Source organism: Antechinus flavipes, chromosome 3 (assembly GCF_016432865.1).
Source record: "Antechinus flavipes isolate AdamAnt ecotype Samford, QLD, Australia chromosome 3, AdamAnt_v2, whole genome shotgun sequence".
NCBI lineage: Eukaryota > Metazoa > Chordata > Mammalia > Dasyuromorphia > Dasyuridae > Antechinus > Antechinus flavipes.
Window position 1 is genome coordinate 300,754,331 of NC_067400.1, and position 17,660 is coordinate 300,771,990.

The 17,660-nt window shown below is 32.8% G+C and overlaps 1 protein-coding gene across 1 annotated transcript in view; it reads left to right on the forward strand.

Moving 5' to 3' along the window:
• The window catches only part of LOC127554039 (T-cell receptor-associated transmembrane adapter 1), a 58,309-nt gene extending 50,039 nt beyond the window's left edge, over positions 1–8,270 (forward strand). Inside the window, exon 6 of the mRNA XM_051985257.1 lies at positions 2,447–8,270. Within this exon, the coding sequence (XP_051841217.1) occupies positions 2,447–2,716 (270 nt within the window). The 3' untranslated portion in view covers positions 2,717–8,270. The remainder of the gene's footprint in view (positions 1–2,446) is intronic.
• The last annotated feature ends 9,390 nt before the right edge of the window (positions 8,271–17,660 follow it).

The following is a 17,660-nucleotide window of genomic DNA, read 5'->3' on the forward strand; positions in this document are numbered from 1 at the left end:
TGAATATTCTACGTCATTGCTAAGTATTAATAACCAAATAAATAGGAGATTCTGGTCACATACAAAATGCCTACCCATTTAATCCATGCTTTTTATTAGGCATTTCTTGTATTACATGCATCTCAATGTCTTCTATGTACAGATTCACTATCCAGACAAAATGATTTCAACTTTTAGTCTCAGAATGAGAAAAAAAGAATAATCTAGAGAACAAAAAATATTCCATCTCTGAATAGTCAGTTTGACTTTTTTCTTTTATTATCGGAACAATATATATACAAGTGTTTACATTAATGTCAAGAATACATTAAGAAAAAAGACAGTGGATAACACTTCCATGCCCCTACTTTATATTAAGGTAAATGAGGTTCCATTTTCTGCATTTTTTTTCTTGGGGAAAAAAATACCTATGACATGCACTTGGATAGGACAGACTTGGCTAGAGAGAAACAGCAACTTTGGCAAAACAATAAAACCCAATTAGAGAAGTGACTAAGATCATTCTGTTTTTAATTTCTTCTACTTTCTGGAATTAGACAGGAAAGATTTTGATGAAAACTCAAAGTATGAATAATTCAATGGTTTGCAATTTAGCCATCCTAAAAACATTAATTACAACCTAGGAATTTCCCAAGATGTAGGATTCTCCTCTCCTCACGAGTTTCTCATATTCTTCAGAAATTGATAGGCTTTCCTGGAATTTTTATTAAGAATCCCAGATACATTAGCAGTGATCTAAAGACATTAGTTTCTCATAATGTTATCCACCAAACTGCAGCTCAAATCATAAATATGTGGTTAAACCTATGCAAAGTGTGAAATTGCCTTATGACTAATAGATGTATTATTTGATCTCATGTCCATTCAGCATGTATATTTGGGCTTGAAAAAAAAAAGTACATGCTTTTCAGCTGCACAGTTGTTTCCTATCAATTGTTTCATCCTGGGAGGTCAAATAGCCTTTTTTTTCCTCCAAAGCACCTTTCTGACAATATACAAGAAGGACCGCAACAAATGAACTAGAACTACAGATCAGTAATGCTTGAGTGGTGCATAAGCTGGGGGTTTTGAATGGCAGTTAATGAAGTCTTTGGTACACAACATATGTAAACATAAAAGGCCAGTGTATTTCAGATAGCATCTCATTTTTACTCAAGTGAAGCTTGCATAAAACCTCGAGGCATTAAAGGGAAAAAAAGTATCACTTTACATAATAGCTTTTCAGAAATGGTATTAGTATTTTTAGTCTTCGCATTGTACTCTTCCCATAAATGTAGCAATACTGATTTAAAATAATTGTTTTAGAGTCTCTCAGTTCTATTTGATTAAAATGGTCGCAACATTTAAAGTTGTCATATCTGTTACCATGTAATCTGCTTATTGATAGATAATGGAGTGGGTTGTTAGCAACTACATAAGCAGGAAAACCAGGATTTTGATCCTACTTGTGACCCATACTGGCTGTAGGACCCTAAGTAAGTTATTTATCATCTTAATGTCCCAGGCAGAATAATTTCCAATCCATGTAGATAGAGGGAGTTTCCTAAAATGTGACATCTATTAACTGTTAGTTATTAATATTATATTAGTTATATTATTAATATGGGACTTACTTTGGAGCTCTAGCTAAGAATTGTTGCATTCAAAGAAAATTGAGCTGCAAATAATAAAGGGAGAGTTGAAGATGACAAAAGGACAGAAGGAGAAGAGATACAATCCCCTCTAAAAGTTCAAGGAGGCCCCTCTGTTCCATGATTTATAAAGTTCTAGCCACTCTGGGGAAGAGGTAGCAGCAATAGCAAATGGGAGAAGAGCAGCAGAGCAAAAATACCTAGGGGTAATGGTCCAGAGATAGAAAGTGAAGGACTAGAAGAAGACATTCCATCTTGTTGGTTTGAGACAAACCTATGGTTGAGCCATACTAGTTACATCTCAATTCTACTATATTATAAAGAAAACTTTTATTTATTTTATTTTATTTTTATTATTATAGCTTTTGGCTTACAAAACATATGCATGGGTAATTTTTCAGCACTGACCCTTGCAAAGCCTTCTATTACAAATTTTTCTCTCCTTCCCCCCCACTCCCTCCCCTAAATGACAGGAAACATGTTAAACTATATTCCAAAACATGTTAAAATATATGTTAAATCCAATATGGATATGTATACATATATTGGATTTAACATATATTATATATATATTAACATACAATGAGTTGATCTGAGTTCAATCTAGTTTCCATCCTTGCTAAAAGGCAAAATATATGTATCCTGTCTCAAAGGACTTGGCTTATTCTTTATCCCTTAATACCCTGATTTGAAAAGCTTAGCATTAGAAAATAATCTGATAGGGGCCAAGTGTAAAGAAATACTAGTGGGAGCCATTGAAGTAAAAGCATATGCTAAACAATGAAAAAATTAACCTGCTTTTCCCCTCCCTTCAGGCAGAAGCTGACACACAGATGTGCTATGCGATATTGGATCACAGCTTCAAGGTGAAATGCAGAAAGCCAGAAGTCTACTTTTCAGACAAGGATGAAAATGAGAAATTACATGCAGTGGATACTGAACTACCTAAAAACAATTCGATCCAGAATTTCAGAGAAGAAATAGATGTGTCAGAAGAAAACATTCACGATGATCCCATTAGACTATTTGGTTTGATTCATGCAAAGAGAGAGCAAATAAGTATGCAAGACAATGATCCAGCTTAGGGAATGGATGATTTTTGTAAAAACCAACCAAAATACTTATATCATGTCATGATACAACTTTAAAGCAAGGGAATAACTTAAGAGATCAGCTGTTGTTGATGAGGTGTTTACTAGAAGTTCAATTTCTCTCTGGTTCAGACACCAATTTGGCATTCTGGCTGATATTAGTAAAAAAAAAATCTGTGTTAACACATGACATAGATATTGCTTACAATAATGAAATAATGAAAATGTACATTAAATAAAAACATAATTATCAGAATGAATGGGTGACCCATTCTTTCTGTCCTAATCAAACTACTCATAATTAATCTTCATCTTCAAAAACAAAACAAAAAAAATCAACTCTTCAAACTTCATGAGCAGATTTTAAAAATATTGAAGAAAAATAATCACAACTCCATTCCTATAGGGATGATTCACCTACCTTTACTCAGTACTTAGGGTTTTTTTTTTAATAAAATCACAGAATTACACAACTTTAGAATTGAAAGAACTTCAGTGGCCATCTAGTTCAATCCTTCTCCTAAAGGAATACCTATTATAATAGACCCAATAAATAGTCATTCAGCTTTTATATAAAGATAGACAAAGACTACCATCTCTCAAGGTAGCCCCTTCCAATTGTGGATAACTGTAATTGTTAGGAGATTGTTTTTCCTTACATATAGTCTAAATATGACTTTGCAATTTCCATCTAAGAGCTCCCAGCTCGTTCCCTTCTCTGGGGCCAAATAGGACATGTCCAATGCCTCTTCTATGCAAGAGTTCTTCATATACTTAAACACAGTTACCATTTCTCACTTCTCTCATTCCTCTAGTTTTTTTCTTCACTAGGATAAATATCACCAGTTTCTTTAAATGATCTTAACATGACATAGGCATAAAGCCCTTTGCCATCTTGGTTGCACTCCTCTAGATGCTATTCAACTTATCAGTCAGCATCCTTCTTAAATTGTGGCAGACAGAGCTAAACAAAATACTCTGATAAAGTTAGAGTACACAGTGGGGAATTGCCTTCTTTTCTTCTATCTTTATAAAACCAGATTTCAGGGAACATGGCATAATAGAATTATACACTGGACACTTAAACAACTGTTCTACCATATCATTGTACTTTGGACAGGTCATTTCATTTCTCTGGTGCTTTTCTCCCTATATCCCTCAAATGTCCCACTGGTTTAGTTTGGAGACATGAGAAATATAAGGGAAGGTGTATAGGATAGTGTCTTGGAAGATTTTTTAAGGGAGGTATGCAACTTTAAGAGTAGCTGGGAGAAAGATTGGATAGAGTTCTGGGTCTGAATAAAGAAGACTCATCTTCCTGAATTCAAAGGGTGCCTCAAATACTTAGTAGCTGTGTGATCCTAGGCAAATCAATTAACCTTGTTTGCCTAGTTTCCTCATCTATTAAAAAAAAAGAAATGAAAGACTATTCTAGTATCTTTGCTAAGAAAACCCTAAAATGGGCTCACACACAGTTGGACATAACTGAAAAATGACTAAACAACAAATGAATAGATTTGAAGGAATGGTTTGAATATAGAGGTCACTGAGGTCTCTTTTGGTCTTATAGCTATGATTTAAGAACATGTTGTCTTCAGGATTTATTTCATTTGTGTGAATAACAATTATAATTATAGTTTTATATCTTCATCATTTTAGAGAAACTAAAGCACATGAGAAAAAAATTGAAGGAGCTAGCCTTTAAGATCAGAAAAAACAAAAATAAAATGTACCTGGCAAATAGAAAAAAGAAGTTGACTTCTGTTTGATTACTCCAGAGGGCAGAACTAGGATCAGTGGATGGAAGATGCAGAGACAGATTTCAGTTCAAATAAATAAGAATTTTCTAACTTTGGAAGCCACCCAAACAGGAAACAGACTTCCTTTTTCTAATAAAACCTAGATGGCCATCTCTTATAAGTATTATAGGATATGTTCCTTCACTAAATAATAGATTTAAGTTGGATGAGCTTTAAAGAACTTCCCAACTTTAAGATTCCATGAGAAGATATTTTATACCTGGAAAGAATTCCAATCCTTTCTTTCAGTTTCTTAGCTCTTATTTAGCCTTGGCTTATTATGTTCCATAACCATCCATATTCAATAGTTTAGATCTTTGATAAGGAATTGTATTAAATTTGCATTAAATTAGTCTTTTTAAGTATAATGAGTATGTGAAGTGACTATCGACATTGAAGTGTCTCACACCTCTGAGAAAAGTCATGGACATTCTGGGCCGGCTCATTCATCCCAAATCTCATACTGGCAGGTCTAGGTTCCCAGAAATGTCAACATCATGTGATTACATTTGAATTCTGTCAATATCCTGGAAGTAATCCATTTTGGTGGGTAGATAGGAGGGTGTGAGAAACACTCTCCTTAATAACTACTTTTAAGTTCTAAAAATATCATCTTTGTATGTGATTATATGTGTAAGTAAAAGTGCATCTATTAGGGATGAATAGTTAAAATAGTAAGTAGGGGGAATATATTCCCCACCTTCATGCCCACCAAAAAATAATATCTCTAGGACCCCAATAGAGTTATTACTTAGTAATAAAAAAGAAATCATAAGAGGTACTCATATAATAAAACAAATGCAGGAATAATGAACACATCACACCACTACATAATAAATATACCACATTCATACAGTAAAGTAAATGCAGGAATAATAAAAATATATATTCGTAAACTGTGGCAGACAGAACTGAATGAAATACTTTAGATACAGTTTGACTATGGAGTGGAAAAATGCCCTCTTTTCTTGTGCTTTAATGAATCAGTATTTCAGAAAACAGCATGACATGGAAGAAACAGCACTAGACTCAAGACATCTGAGTGAATCCTACTCTCTCAGTAATCCACTCAATACCTGTGGGGGAAGACTGGTCATACATACAAAAATCTAGTAAGGGAATACAAGTGAGAAAAAACCATATGCTCAGGGTATTGAAGAATTCTAGACTAAAGACTTTGATATAATTAATCTAGCCAGGAATATCAATATCACACAAAATCTTTTTTTGCTATGTGCTCCCTTTCTGATCCCCATTGCTCTCTAGTTGATCAAATTCTTCTTTTTCCCACTCTTGAATTAGCAAAGCATTTGCAAATTTTTTAGTTAGTCACTGAAAAGGGGGTTAGGAAAAAGGTATAATATTGATTTGGCTAACAATATCCTTTACACCAAACAGCAAAGTCCATCATAAGATTTCTTCTTTCTAGAAAAGGCAGATAAACCCACTGAAGTGTTCACTCTCCAAAATACTAAAGGATTATACAAATTTGTGGCAAAAAGAACTCATTGTTCTCAAGTAGAGCTGTCTCACCTGTTCTTCCCCTTTCTGCTTATCTATCTTAAGCTAAATAAAGCAACAAAGAACAAAAAGTCATGCTGAGGAACTTCAGAATGGCAATAACCATAAGTGAAACTCTCTTCCAATGAACTCTAGTTTTATCCAGTCCTTCAGGAAATAGTCACTGAAACCTTCTTGTCAGCTAATTAATTGCTCCTGCTTTTTTCATACTGCTGTAACAAAACAGCCTTGATGATGATGAGCTTTCCCTCTCCTGATGATTATATACTACTCCTATCAGGTTTCTTCAATTTCCTGTGACTCTTCATGTCAGTCATCAGAACTTTCCAAAATTTGTTGACTCAAATTTAATTTTATATAGTAAAACAAAAAGAAAAAAACAGCAAACTCACATACCTCCATGAGATGAACATTCCTTGTTTAATATTCACTTAGTTTTCAAACACTTATATGGTATTTTTTTTTATTATGTAAGCTTTATCTTCCTAACTCTGAAAAGAGTTATATTCAAATGATTTGAGGGATTATAATATCCTGCAGCTCCAATTATTTATCAGTAGTGACTTTTCCAGAGTCTCTCTTTGAAAACTAACATTTTCTAAAATTTTGTAAGAAAAGTTCTTTCTCTGCGTCATTAGCCAGTCAAATTGTTCACATATAAAAAAGTCATCAATCTACATCCTTTGCAAAATCATGTAAGACTTTATGCTGCAATTTATATTCTGTCCTAAACTGATTATATACATCTGTAGATAATTTCATCACATATGGATTTTTAAACCAAAGGTTTTTTCAGACTATTTTCAGGTATCAAACTGTTCACCTATTAAGATCTTATATCTTTATTTCAGTTGATTTATTTTTTTTAATTTAATTATACAAGAGCAATTTTTCTGCCTCATTCAACACTAAAATACTCCATATAAAAGAGAAGTTCCTTACATAAGGATAGGAAACCAATAAAAACCTTCTTCTAATAAATAAATACTATGGAATATCTACGACCCCTTGATAACATTGCAGTAGAAAACAGAATATGGGAACTTTTTTTTTGCTAGAGATCGAATGATATCATTCTCTATACTCAATGAAATCCGATGACTCCCTAGCAACTCGAGGGTTAAATATAAATCCTCTGTTTAACATACAGAGCCTTCATAACCTAACTCTGATACTTCCCCCTTCCCTTTCTAGTCTTATACCTTATACTGTATCCTCTCTACCACATATGCTCCATCCAGTTACACTGGCCTCCTTTCTCACCTTCTTATAGTATGCTTTATTTTTCAACTCTGGACATTTTCACAGACTGTCCCCCAATTCTCTTCTCCCCTCCAAATCTTAACTAAAATCTTACCTTTTACTGGAAACCTTTTCTGATCCCTCTTAATCCTGGTAAGGTTTCAGGAATTTTTTATTTCTTTTTCCTTCTCTTGCATCTTTTGATGAATATTAACCTTAATTGATCAAAATGTATTGCAAAGGATATAAAAATTTATTTAAGAGCATTAAATATTCCTTAGATAAGAAGTCAGAGGAAGAATCTCAACTGTCTCTAATTCTTTGGCCACACATAAATCCTCCTGAATTAGGTTATTTATAAATCTCCAAATGTAGCTTAATCTGTAACCTTAGTTTACCTATAGAATTTGTTTGACAAAATTTCTTTCCTTAGGGGATATATTAAATTATCATTCTCTTTAACTGTTCAACTTTCATGGCACTGAAAGAAATATAGGATTATGGAGTTATCTTCTCTTTAGCTTTCATGATCTAAGAGGAATGAACAAGGTTGCAATATGTAGAAGAGTTGGTTTTTTTTCAGATGTAATTTTGCCTATGAGCAGTCTTGTCAGAATCCTCAGGTTCTTTCTGAGACCTGAACCCTATGCTTGAACATAAAAATAATAGAAAATAAAATATCTATCATTTCTGCATTGAAATAAATAGACTTTTAGCAACAATTAACCTACCACATGAACTCAGGGTGATGATATTTTTTTTATAACATTACCTTACCTCTGTTAATTATCTCTTATTTATCCTGTATAGAGTTTGCTTATATTTGTTTGTTATTTCTTCATTAAAATATAAATGGGGTTAGGGACTGTCTTTATTTTTCTTTGAAAGTCCATTGTGGAGCACAGTGCCTGGCATATAGTAGTCAATAAAGGCTCATTTATTTAACTGACTGAGGTGGAAAAATAAATAAAATATCTTATTATCTACTCTGGTCACTGTTTCTCTTTCAACTGATGACATTTGAGGAGAGTATCAACTCAATCTTCTTTACTTGTTTTACCTGTATTTTTTTTTTCTTGCATGATAGATTCACTACTTTTGTTAGATTATCCTTTTCCTCTATTAACTAAATTAGTGACTCAATTACACAGCAATCAGTGGAACTAATTGGACCATTGAGATTCCACCCTTTAATGCTTTATCACCACTTCCAGTTGTGAAAAATTGTCATGTAGATCTAGCAATTAAAAATGATTGAATTTTGGGTTTCCTTCCATATTTCAGAATTTAAAATGGTTTTGAGCAAAAATTACATATCTATAGCACTTTCTTATATATTTTTTTGCCAAGCAGAAGCTCAATTAATTTTCTTCTTTCTTAACATTCATTTAAAAAAATGAGTTCTAAATTCTATCTTCTCTTTCTTTTTTTTTAATTTTATTTTATTTAATAATAACTTTATATTGACAGAATCCATGCCAGGGTAATTTTTTACATTATCCCTTGCACTCGCTTCTGTTTCGATTTTTCCCCTCCCTCCCTTCACCCCGTCTCCTAGATAGCAAACAGTCCTATATATGTTACTATCTTCTCTTTCTACACCCTCCTCATTAAGAAGACAGGAAATGTAATGTCAATTATACATACCATACTTTAATTTATAATAACCTCATTTGGTAGGGCAAATATTATTAACTATTTTACAGATGAAGAAACAAAGGCATGGATGAACTGGTGTGATTTGTGCATAATTAAATGGGAAGGAAATGGGAGAGTGCCTACCATGTGCTAAGCACTGAATTAAGCACTTTTTACAAAGATTATCTCATTTGAGCCTCTCTTGGGAGGTTTACCAATTAGCAGATGGAAGAATCTCAATTTGAATCCAAATCCCCTGGTTTCGTGTTAAGTGATCATTCTACACAACACTCTTCTGGTCCAAGGAATTGATCACAAATCTAGAGTTAAAAGGAATGTTAAACCCGTCTTTTCATTTTACAAATGATTTTTTATTTTTTTTATTTTTTAATAACTTTTTATTGACAGAACCTATGCCAGGGTAATTTCATTTTACAAATGATTAAATTGAATCCCAGAGGGATGATAACTTGCTCAGGGTCACATAATGTGTAAGAATCTTAAGCAGAATTTGAACACAAGTCTCGCAAATTCAAGTCCTTTAATCATAATTGAGATCACATCTACTTGCTCACAACAGTTGAAAGAGGGATATGATGAATGTGAATACGAAAGGCAATGGAATTCTATTTTACTACATTGGAATTGCATCCTTTTTTGCTTTAGCTTAAGAAAAAATTTTTAAATTAGATTTTGTATGTTATTCCAAAATATTGCCTGACACATTGAACTGAGCTGATATAGGCTGGACCAAGAAGAATACTTTATTTTAGGCCTTTGACTATTTTCTATGACTCTATTTGTATCTTGAATGGATGGCCATCCATTATTCCTCAGCTTCATTTCTTGACTGGTCCACTTCCCTTTGTATTTATATATGTTTATTTTTTATAAACATACTTATATTTTATGCCATTTTACATACAAAGTTGCCATTAGAAATACACTGAATCTCTTATTGATTATGACCAATTTAAAATTATTTCCCCAGATGTATTTTGTAATTCAACTATTTTTTCTATGATTAATTTCACATTGTCTTCTAAATTTAAAGTCTTTTAGATTTGTTTTATATTTCCTTGATTTCTTATACATTTTTGGTTTTCATTTGCTCAATTATACTTTATAAAGAGTGATTTTTATTAATGAGCTTTTCCCATTTGGCCAATTCTATTTTTTAAGTTTTTTTCTTTAATGAATTTCTGTGCCTTTCTCTCCATTTGGCCAATACTATTTTTAAAGCATTTTTTACTTTCATTGGGTTTTTTGGTACTTCTTTTACCATTTGGTCTAGACTGTTTTTTAAGGTGTTATTTTCTTCAGTATTTTTTGTCTTCTTTACTAAAATCATTTTTCATGATTTTCTTGCATCGATTTCATTTCTTTCCCCAACTTTTCCTCTACCTCCCCTCGTTGATTTTCAAAATCCTTTTTGAGCTCTTTCTTGGCCTGAGACTAATTCATATTTTTCGTACAGGATCTGAATGTAGGAGATTTGACTTTGTTTTCTTTTTCTGAACATGCATTTGATCTTCCTTGTTACCATAGTAATTTTTTATGTTCAGATTTTTTTCTTTGCTTATTTCTACAGCTTATTTTTTGACTTTTAGCTCTTTGTTAAAATAGAAAGAGTTTACTATCCCAAGCTTCAGGAATTTTCTGCACTTGTTTTCAGAGATACTTCTAGGCACCTATGAGTTTTCAGTTTTTGGTCTGAGGATCTAAGGAGATCTAAGGTATACTAGCTATTCTCTTGATCTGTTCTGTGGTCTGTGAGTGCCCATAAGCACTCTTTTCTAGTATGGAATTATAAGGAAGGTCCCTGATCCACTGGGGCCTTCAAGCTCTGTTGTGCTGGTGGTCTTCCTTGCCCTGGGACTGCAAACCAGATCTGAGTATGGGCAAAGCTACAGAGTCCTGCTACCAGTGCCATCAAGAAGACTCCTGTAATCCCCTTCTGATTGATGGTTTGATCCTCTTACTTCCTGATGTCTGAGAGCTCCCAAGGCCTGCTTCTGGTTTACTGGGGTCTGCCCTGGATTGTGCTCTACTCTCACACAGGTATGATAATACGTTTTTTACTGACCTTTAAAATTGTCTTTGGAAATTTATTTCACCCTGTCTCTTTGTGGGTTCTACTACTCCAAGAACTGTTTTATACCATTATTTAAAGATGTTAAGAGGGATTTGGCAGAGAGCTCAGGCAAGTGACTGCCTTTTCTCTACCACCTTCACTTCACCTTGAAATACATTTAATCTTATATTCATGTGTCTTCCCTATGAGCCAAATGCCGTTTTGATTCCTTGGAGACTGTTGTATCACATGCTTTACAGTTACATTGCATCACCAAGAAAATATCGCCATTAAAAAGATAATTTTTATATTGGAGAAAAAACTTGAATATCATGGAAAGTGCACAATTTTCCAAATGGAATCTAGTCACCTTCTTTTTTCCAATTGAATTCTGAGTCTAATGTGTAATTCTGGGGAGTAATTACAAAGAGTTGCTCCTAGATTTTGGCTATCCACTGTTGGATCTGTCAGCCTGCTTTCTAGTATACCTCTCTATATACATCCAAATGCTGTCACATATTGCTGTTTTCATTGTGCTCCTGTCAAGAGAAATGATTACTTCCAATTGGTAGGATGCCTTTCTTTCACCTTCCATCGTCTTTGCTACTGTTAAAATTATTTCTCCTTTATATTCTATCATTCCTTAATGATAGCTTTCATTTTATTGAGCCTCTCAGCCTTTTTGTTTTCCATCTGATAAACTATTTTTCATTATTATACAATGGGTTCCAAATTGCTGCCTTTTGCTACTTCTTATTGGTCTTTTATAGCAGAAGTATCAAATTTGATGTAAACCACAAAACTCTCTTAATAGAGAGCTTTAAGGTCCTAACTAGATTAAAATGTAATTGGGAAAGGTTTAACAAAATAAACAAAAATATAACTCAATATAGATGTTAATTTGTATTTTTAAAAGTCATTTTGCAGCCCAAAGGGATCCTTTCATTTAGAGTTTGATATCATTGACTTATTGAACTTTATAAATCATCTAAATTACAGATAAGGTGGCATGTACAGAAAGAAGGAATATCTTTCCCAAGAAATGCAATTAAATAAACATCCGAGGTCTTTATCTGAGAAATTGTCTATAAATTTCTCTCCTTCTCCCCAGTTTTCTGCTTTTCTTCCAATCTTGGCTATATTTGTTTTATTTATATGAAACCTTTTTAATTTAATATAATCAAAATTATACATTTATACTTCATAATGCTCTTTATGTCTTGTTTATTCATAAACTTCATGTATCCAAATTCTAATAGGTAATATATTCCATGTTCTTCAAATTTTCTTGTAATATCCCTTTTTATATCTAGGTCATGTATCCAGTTTGACCTTATCTTGGTAAACTGCATAAGATATTGGTTTATGCTCATTTTCTGCCAGACTACTTTCCAGTTTTCCCAACATATAATGAATTCCCAACAAATAATGAATTCTTATCCTCAAAACTTAAGTCTTTACTCTTGTTGAATACAAAATTACTGTTTTATTTGCTGCTGTATAATGTACATCTACTCTATTCCATTGATCTCTTTTCTACTTCTTAGCCTATACTAGTTATAGGCTAGTTAGTTTTTTGATATAGTTAATTTATATCTATCTCTCTAGGTATAGATTAGCCATATATATTATATATATTAACTATATATAGTTAATTCATCACACTGTTTGACTGATAAATATACTGAATGGAATAAAACTAAGTACAGAGCCCTGGGGCTCTGAGAGCTCTGTTTATGGCAACACTAATCCAATAGGAAATTCTATTAGTGCTCTCATGTAGAATAGATATGAAATTTGTAGGTCCCCTCATCATACATGGGCCATGGCAATGGAGTACACAGTTCCAACTAGAATTATGTTCTGCCTTCTCCTATAGAAAGGTAACGAGTCAGTCTGTTAGCTATTCAGTGATTGACTATAATATCTGAGCTGTCCACCAGGTGGTGGTACACTCAAGTCACCAGCCAAGTGGTATCTCCAGCACGTCCATCACATGCATTCATGACAAGGTTCCACAGCTTCAAGCTTCAAGTGACTAAGACCTGTTCTAGTTAGATTTTGAATTTAGATTAATAGAAGCTGAAATGTTGGTGAAAATTATTTTAAAAAGAGGAAAGCCATGGCCATACATCATCTTGCAGCTAAAATTCCTTTCACAACAATTCCTTCTATCACAGAATATTAGTAATCAAATACCATGATCACAGAATTTATTAGAAATAATGGGAATGTAAAACCAGCTTGTTAAGCATTCTCTATATGGCACTCTCTGAGCAACTACCTTCATAAACTCTAGATTATCCTCTCTACACACAGCATTTGAGATTTCCAGGACAATATTTATCCACTGAAAAGGAATAAAGATGGAAATCTATGTATGTGTCCAGGATTCTATATCAGGACTCTGAAGGACAAAGAAAGAAATGAAAGAATGGGGAGATAAGTCAGTATCCCTTCCATATGTTTCATAATAGCTGACATTCAGAGGACTTTCCTTGCTCTACTTATTCCAATTCTCCTCCCAGTATACTTATTTTCACAGCACTAGTTCCGGTTGTCAGAACCACAAGCTTGGGTCATAGTGCTTGGGATTGCCTACTATCTCATTTTAACCTACCCAGTTTCTGATTCCAAACACTGGAAATCAGAAGTTAGGTCTGTGATAAACAATATCTCAGGATTCTGATTCCTATATAGTGGGCCCAGAACCTCAGTTTGGCTGTAGCAGCCGTCTGAACCCTGGGAGTTAAATAGGAGATTTCTTTTAATGGCAAAGGAGAAAGGATGGATGAGGTACCCAATTCTATACAATAGCATCAAGATATTGTTCCTTTACACTTTTTGTATAGTTTCTTGTATTCTATGCTTATTGTTCTATATTAATAATAATTATTGTCCTGCTTATTATTGTCTCCTGAAACTCGAGTGGGGGAAGCTGAGGAAGTGCTGGAAGACAAAATATCATTTATGTTCTTCCAGTCCTGTCTTCATATTATCATCACCCTGGGTTCCCAGGTAAGTAATTCATAAAGATAGGAGCATGACACAAGCACAAGATACCTTATAATGTTGCCGCTGTACTGATTACTAATAATTTCCTATGTGTAGTTTACCGAGCCCATAGACAGAAGGCTTGCTCCTTTTACATTTATTGACATGGGACTGACGGACAATAAATTCATTGCTACAGGAGTTAGTTTTACAGCCTTTTTTTGCTATGTCTTCTTGTATAGATTTGGAAAAGTTATTTGATCTTTGGATTTCCGTTTTCAATCAAATGAGTGGAGTGGGCTTGGGAGTCAAAATTGTACCTTTCCCCTCTAAATTCTATTGACCTGGTTCAACTTCCCCATCAAGAAAAAAACTTCCTTTTCAGAGATTTACTTTGAAGTGGTATGGTCTAGTTTCATGGATTCAATGTCACTAGAGTTCATTTATTTTTTCCAGGGCCAAAAAAATAGATACTAAATTCTTATCATAGCAGATAGCTTTTTTAAGGGTACAGAGGGAGGATATACAGAGAAGAGAGAATGAAGGAAAAGATTAAGAGCGAAGGAGAAAGAAAAGGAGTGAAGGAAATGGATAAAAGTTATAATCTAGAAAAGAGTGAGAAAATAAAAATATATGTCCCATCCTAATTCTGTTGGCACAGAGGTTCATTTTGGCTCTATCTCTTAAAACTCATTTCTGGCACATACTAATTATAGGACAGTTACCAAACCTCTCAGTGTTCTATGCAATTCTCTCAGGTTGTAAGTTGTAGAGGAGGTTGCTATTTGAGTTGATAGAAGGACTTTCCTTGCCTATGAACTTCCTAAATGTATGAAATAACAAATCCTGGTGCCTATCACTATTTCTTTCAATTCCAGTCTGGATGAAGTATTTAACCTCTTTAACTACTTCCTGATTCTTGGTTTGGGTCATTCAATGAATTCATAATTTACCTAACTATACTATCATTCAGTCAACCATTCAGTCAAATTCTCATCATCTTATCCATAATTATATAGTTAATAAGTTAGTTAAGAAACATTTAAATTATGTATTTATATTCTAACATTATTTTATATATCTAAATGCATGTATAAATATATTTTATATTTATTAAAATTTATTGTTTCTATTAAAGGTCAGATACTGAGTTAGCAGTACTTCTACAATTTCCCAAAAGAATTTTTAGATTACAAATGAATTGGCAATGGTTATTGAAATATAATCATCAATTTTTAAAGAATTATAGAGAAATAGAGAGATATTGAATAACAAGAGTTTGACAGTGGTCTCAGTTTTCACAAGAGAAAGAAAATGAATTTTTTTATAATATAAATGAGTGAGTTTGAAATTCATCCTTGGTAAACTTCCAAAACATATTGATTAATAATGGATGTGAGCATTAGAAATAGAGGTGATCTGCGATCTCTAGGAGCCAATGTTTATTTACTAATGAAAAGACATGACAATATAACTTCATTTCTTTAGTTAATAGGAGTATTAGATTAATATGTCGACATAGAAGGAATACTTTGGGATGTAAGTCATCTGGTCAAGTTTTAGAGTATTTAGAGTAATAATATGTTTTATTATCTTCATATTTATTTTGGTTTTCTTTTATCTCAACCATTTTCTTTTTTCTTACAATATTTAATCAGAAATAATTAAATTAGAAAGGAATCATTTTAATAGTACAAGCTATATAAAATCTTAGTCATATAAACCTGAAATTCTGCATGAATATTTGCATAATAATTAAATTTGTTTCATATTATATGATTCAAAAGGTAAATTTTTGTATTCAGAGACAGAAAATACATAACATAGCATCTAAGTCAAAAAACTTCAACATGAAGATAATTAAAATCAGTATTGAAAAGGTAAAATGACTAGTTTAAGGTTACATAATTAGTGGTAGATTTGAGATAAGAATTCTTACCTTCTAAGTCAGAGTTTTTATTCTTTTCAAAATGAAAATAAAGAACACCCCACAAGAAGTGAATAATTTCTCTTTGTCTGTCATATCTTAACATTGCTTTATCTACCTCAAGCAGCAGGCCTATTTCTTCTTTGTCCTTGCCTTTAAAGCATTTTTTAAAAAGAAGAAAAAAAATTAAAACTTCTTTTTATTGTTTTTATCTTTTTTTGTGGACAGCTAGATAGCAAAAGGGTTAGAGCATCAGTTTGGGGGTCAAGAAGACATCTTCCTGAATTTAAATCTAGCCTCAGTCACTTGCTAGCTGTGTGACTGGGCAAATCACTTAACCTTGTTTGCCTTTGTTTCCTCATCTATAAAATGACCTGGAGAAGGAAATGGCAAACCATTCCAGCACTTTTGATAAGAAAATCCTAAATGGGGTCATAAAGAGTCAGACAGGGTCAGAAAAAATACACGACTTAAAAACAAAGAATAAGGATGTCTTAGGATTGTTGTGAGAATCAAATGAGATAATGTAATATACTTTGTAAATTTATATAAACCTACATAAATCTATATAAAGTCAGCTGTTATCATTATTATGTAACATGTATTTAGAACTACACTGAGTAATTACTTATAAGAAGCCACAAATCCTTCCCACTTGGGAAAAGATCCTCCATATTCTATATCATTAATTGTTGATTCTATGAACAAGAATCAGACTAAGTTTTCTTTCAGTTGCTACTTATATACATTTCAATGACTTATTTTAAATTTATAATCTTAAAGAGGTAAATCTGAAACTGAAGAAGACATCAAACATTTATTATAATGCAGAAACTGAGGCAAGGATTCTTTTCTCCTAATCATTTTCTTTATAATATCCTCAAACTTTTCCAGAATTAAACTTCTATCCTCAGAGGTTTAACTTGATTTTTTTTTTTATAGGCAAAAGTCATTCAAGGCTGACAATAGAGATAATGCCAGAGTTTTATCAGTATAGCAGATGAGTAAACTTCCTTAAAGAATGCAAGTCAGCAACTGTTCCCTAGAACAGTTAGAGGTCATTTATGATTAGCTCAGGGAACATAGTCAATATATGTCACAGATAGGACTGGAATCTAGATCTCTGTGACTTTAGGATCAGTTCTCAATATCCTATGCAGCACTGACAACCAAATTAATATTGGGGAACAGGAGAGATAAGTTGGTGAAAATTAAAGTTTGGCCATACAATAATGAGATTATTATCTTACATGGTTCAAAAATTAGCTCTAGAATACACCAAAGTCTTGGATAATTGTGACATCAGAATGTTCAGCTTCCCAAGGACCGTTTTGATATTCCTACTACATAGTTTAAAAGACTGATAGAATTTTAGTATACAGTCTTGTGTGAACAATTAAAATGCATGTAATAGCTATTTATCTATTTTTGTCTGTCTTATCTATTTATCTGCTTGATTAGCTATCTGTTTGTCTGTCTGTCTGTCTATCTATCTATCTGTTATTTCTTGTTTAGTTCATAATATTTTAAAGAATGATCATTATTTTGTTTTCCAAATGTAGCATTTTCCCTTGCTTACCATAAGTTGTAATAGGGAGGCTTGATGTTTCTATCATTCTTTTGATTCTAGCAGAAATCTCTTTGTATACTCCCCCCTACTTTTCTTTTTTCTTTTTGCCTTACTGAGCAAATTTTCTTAGGTGGCTTAAAAGTCTTTTTTTTTTTTCTCACCATTAATTGAAT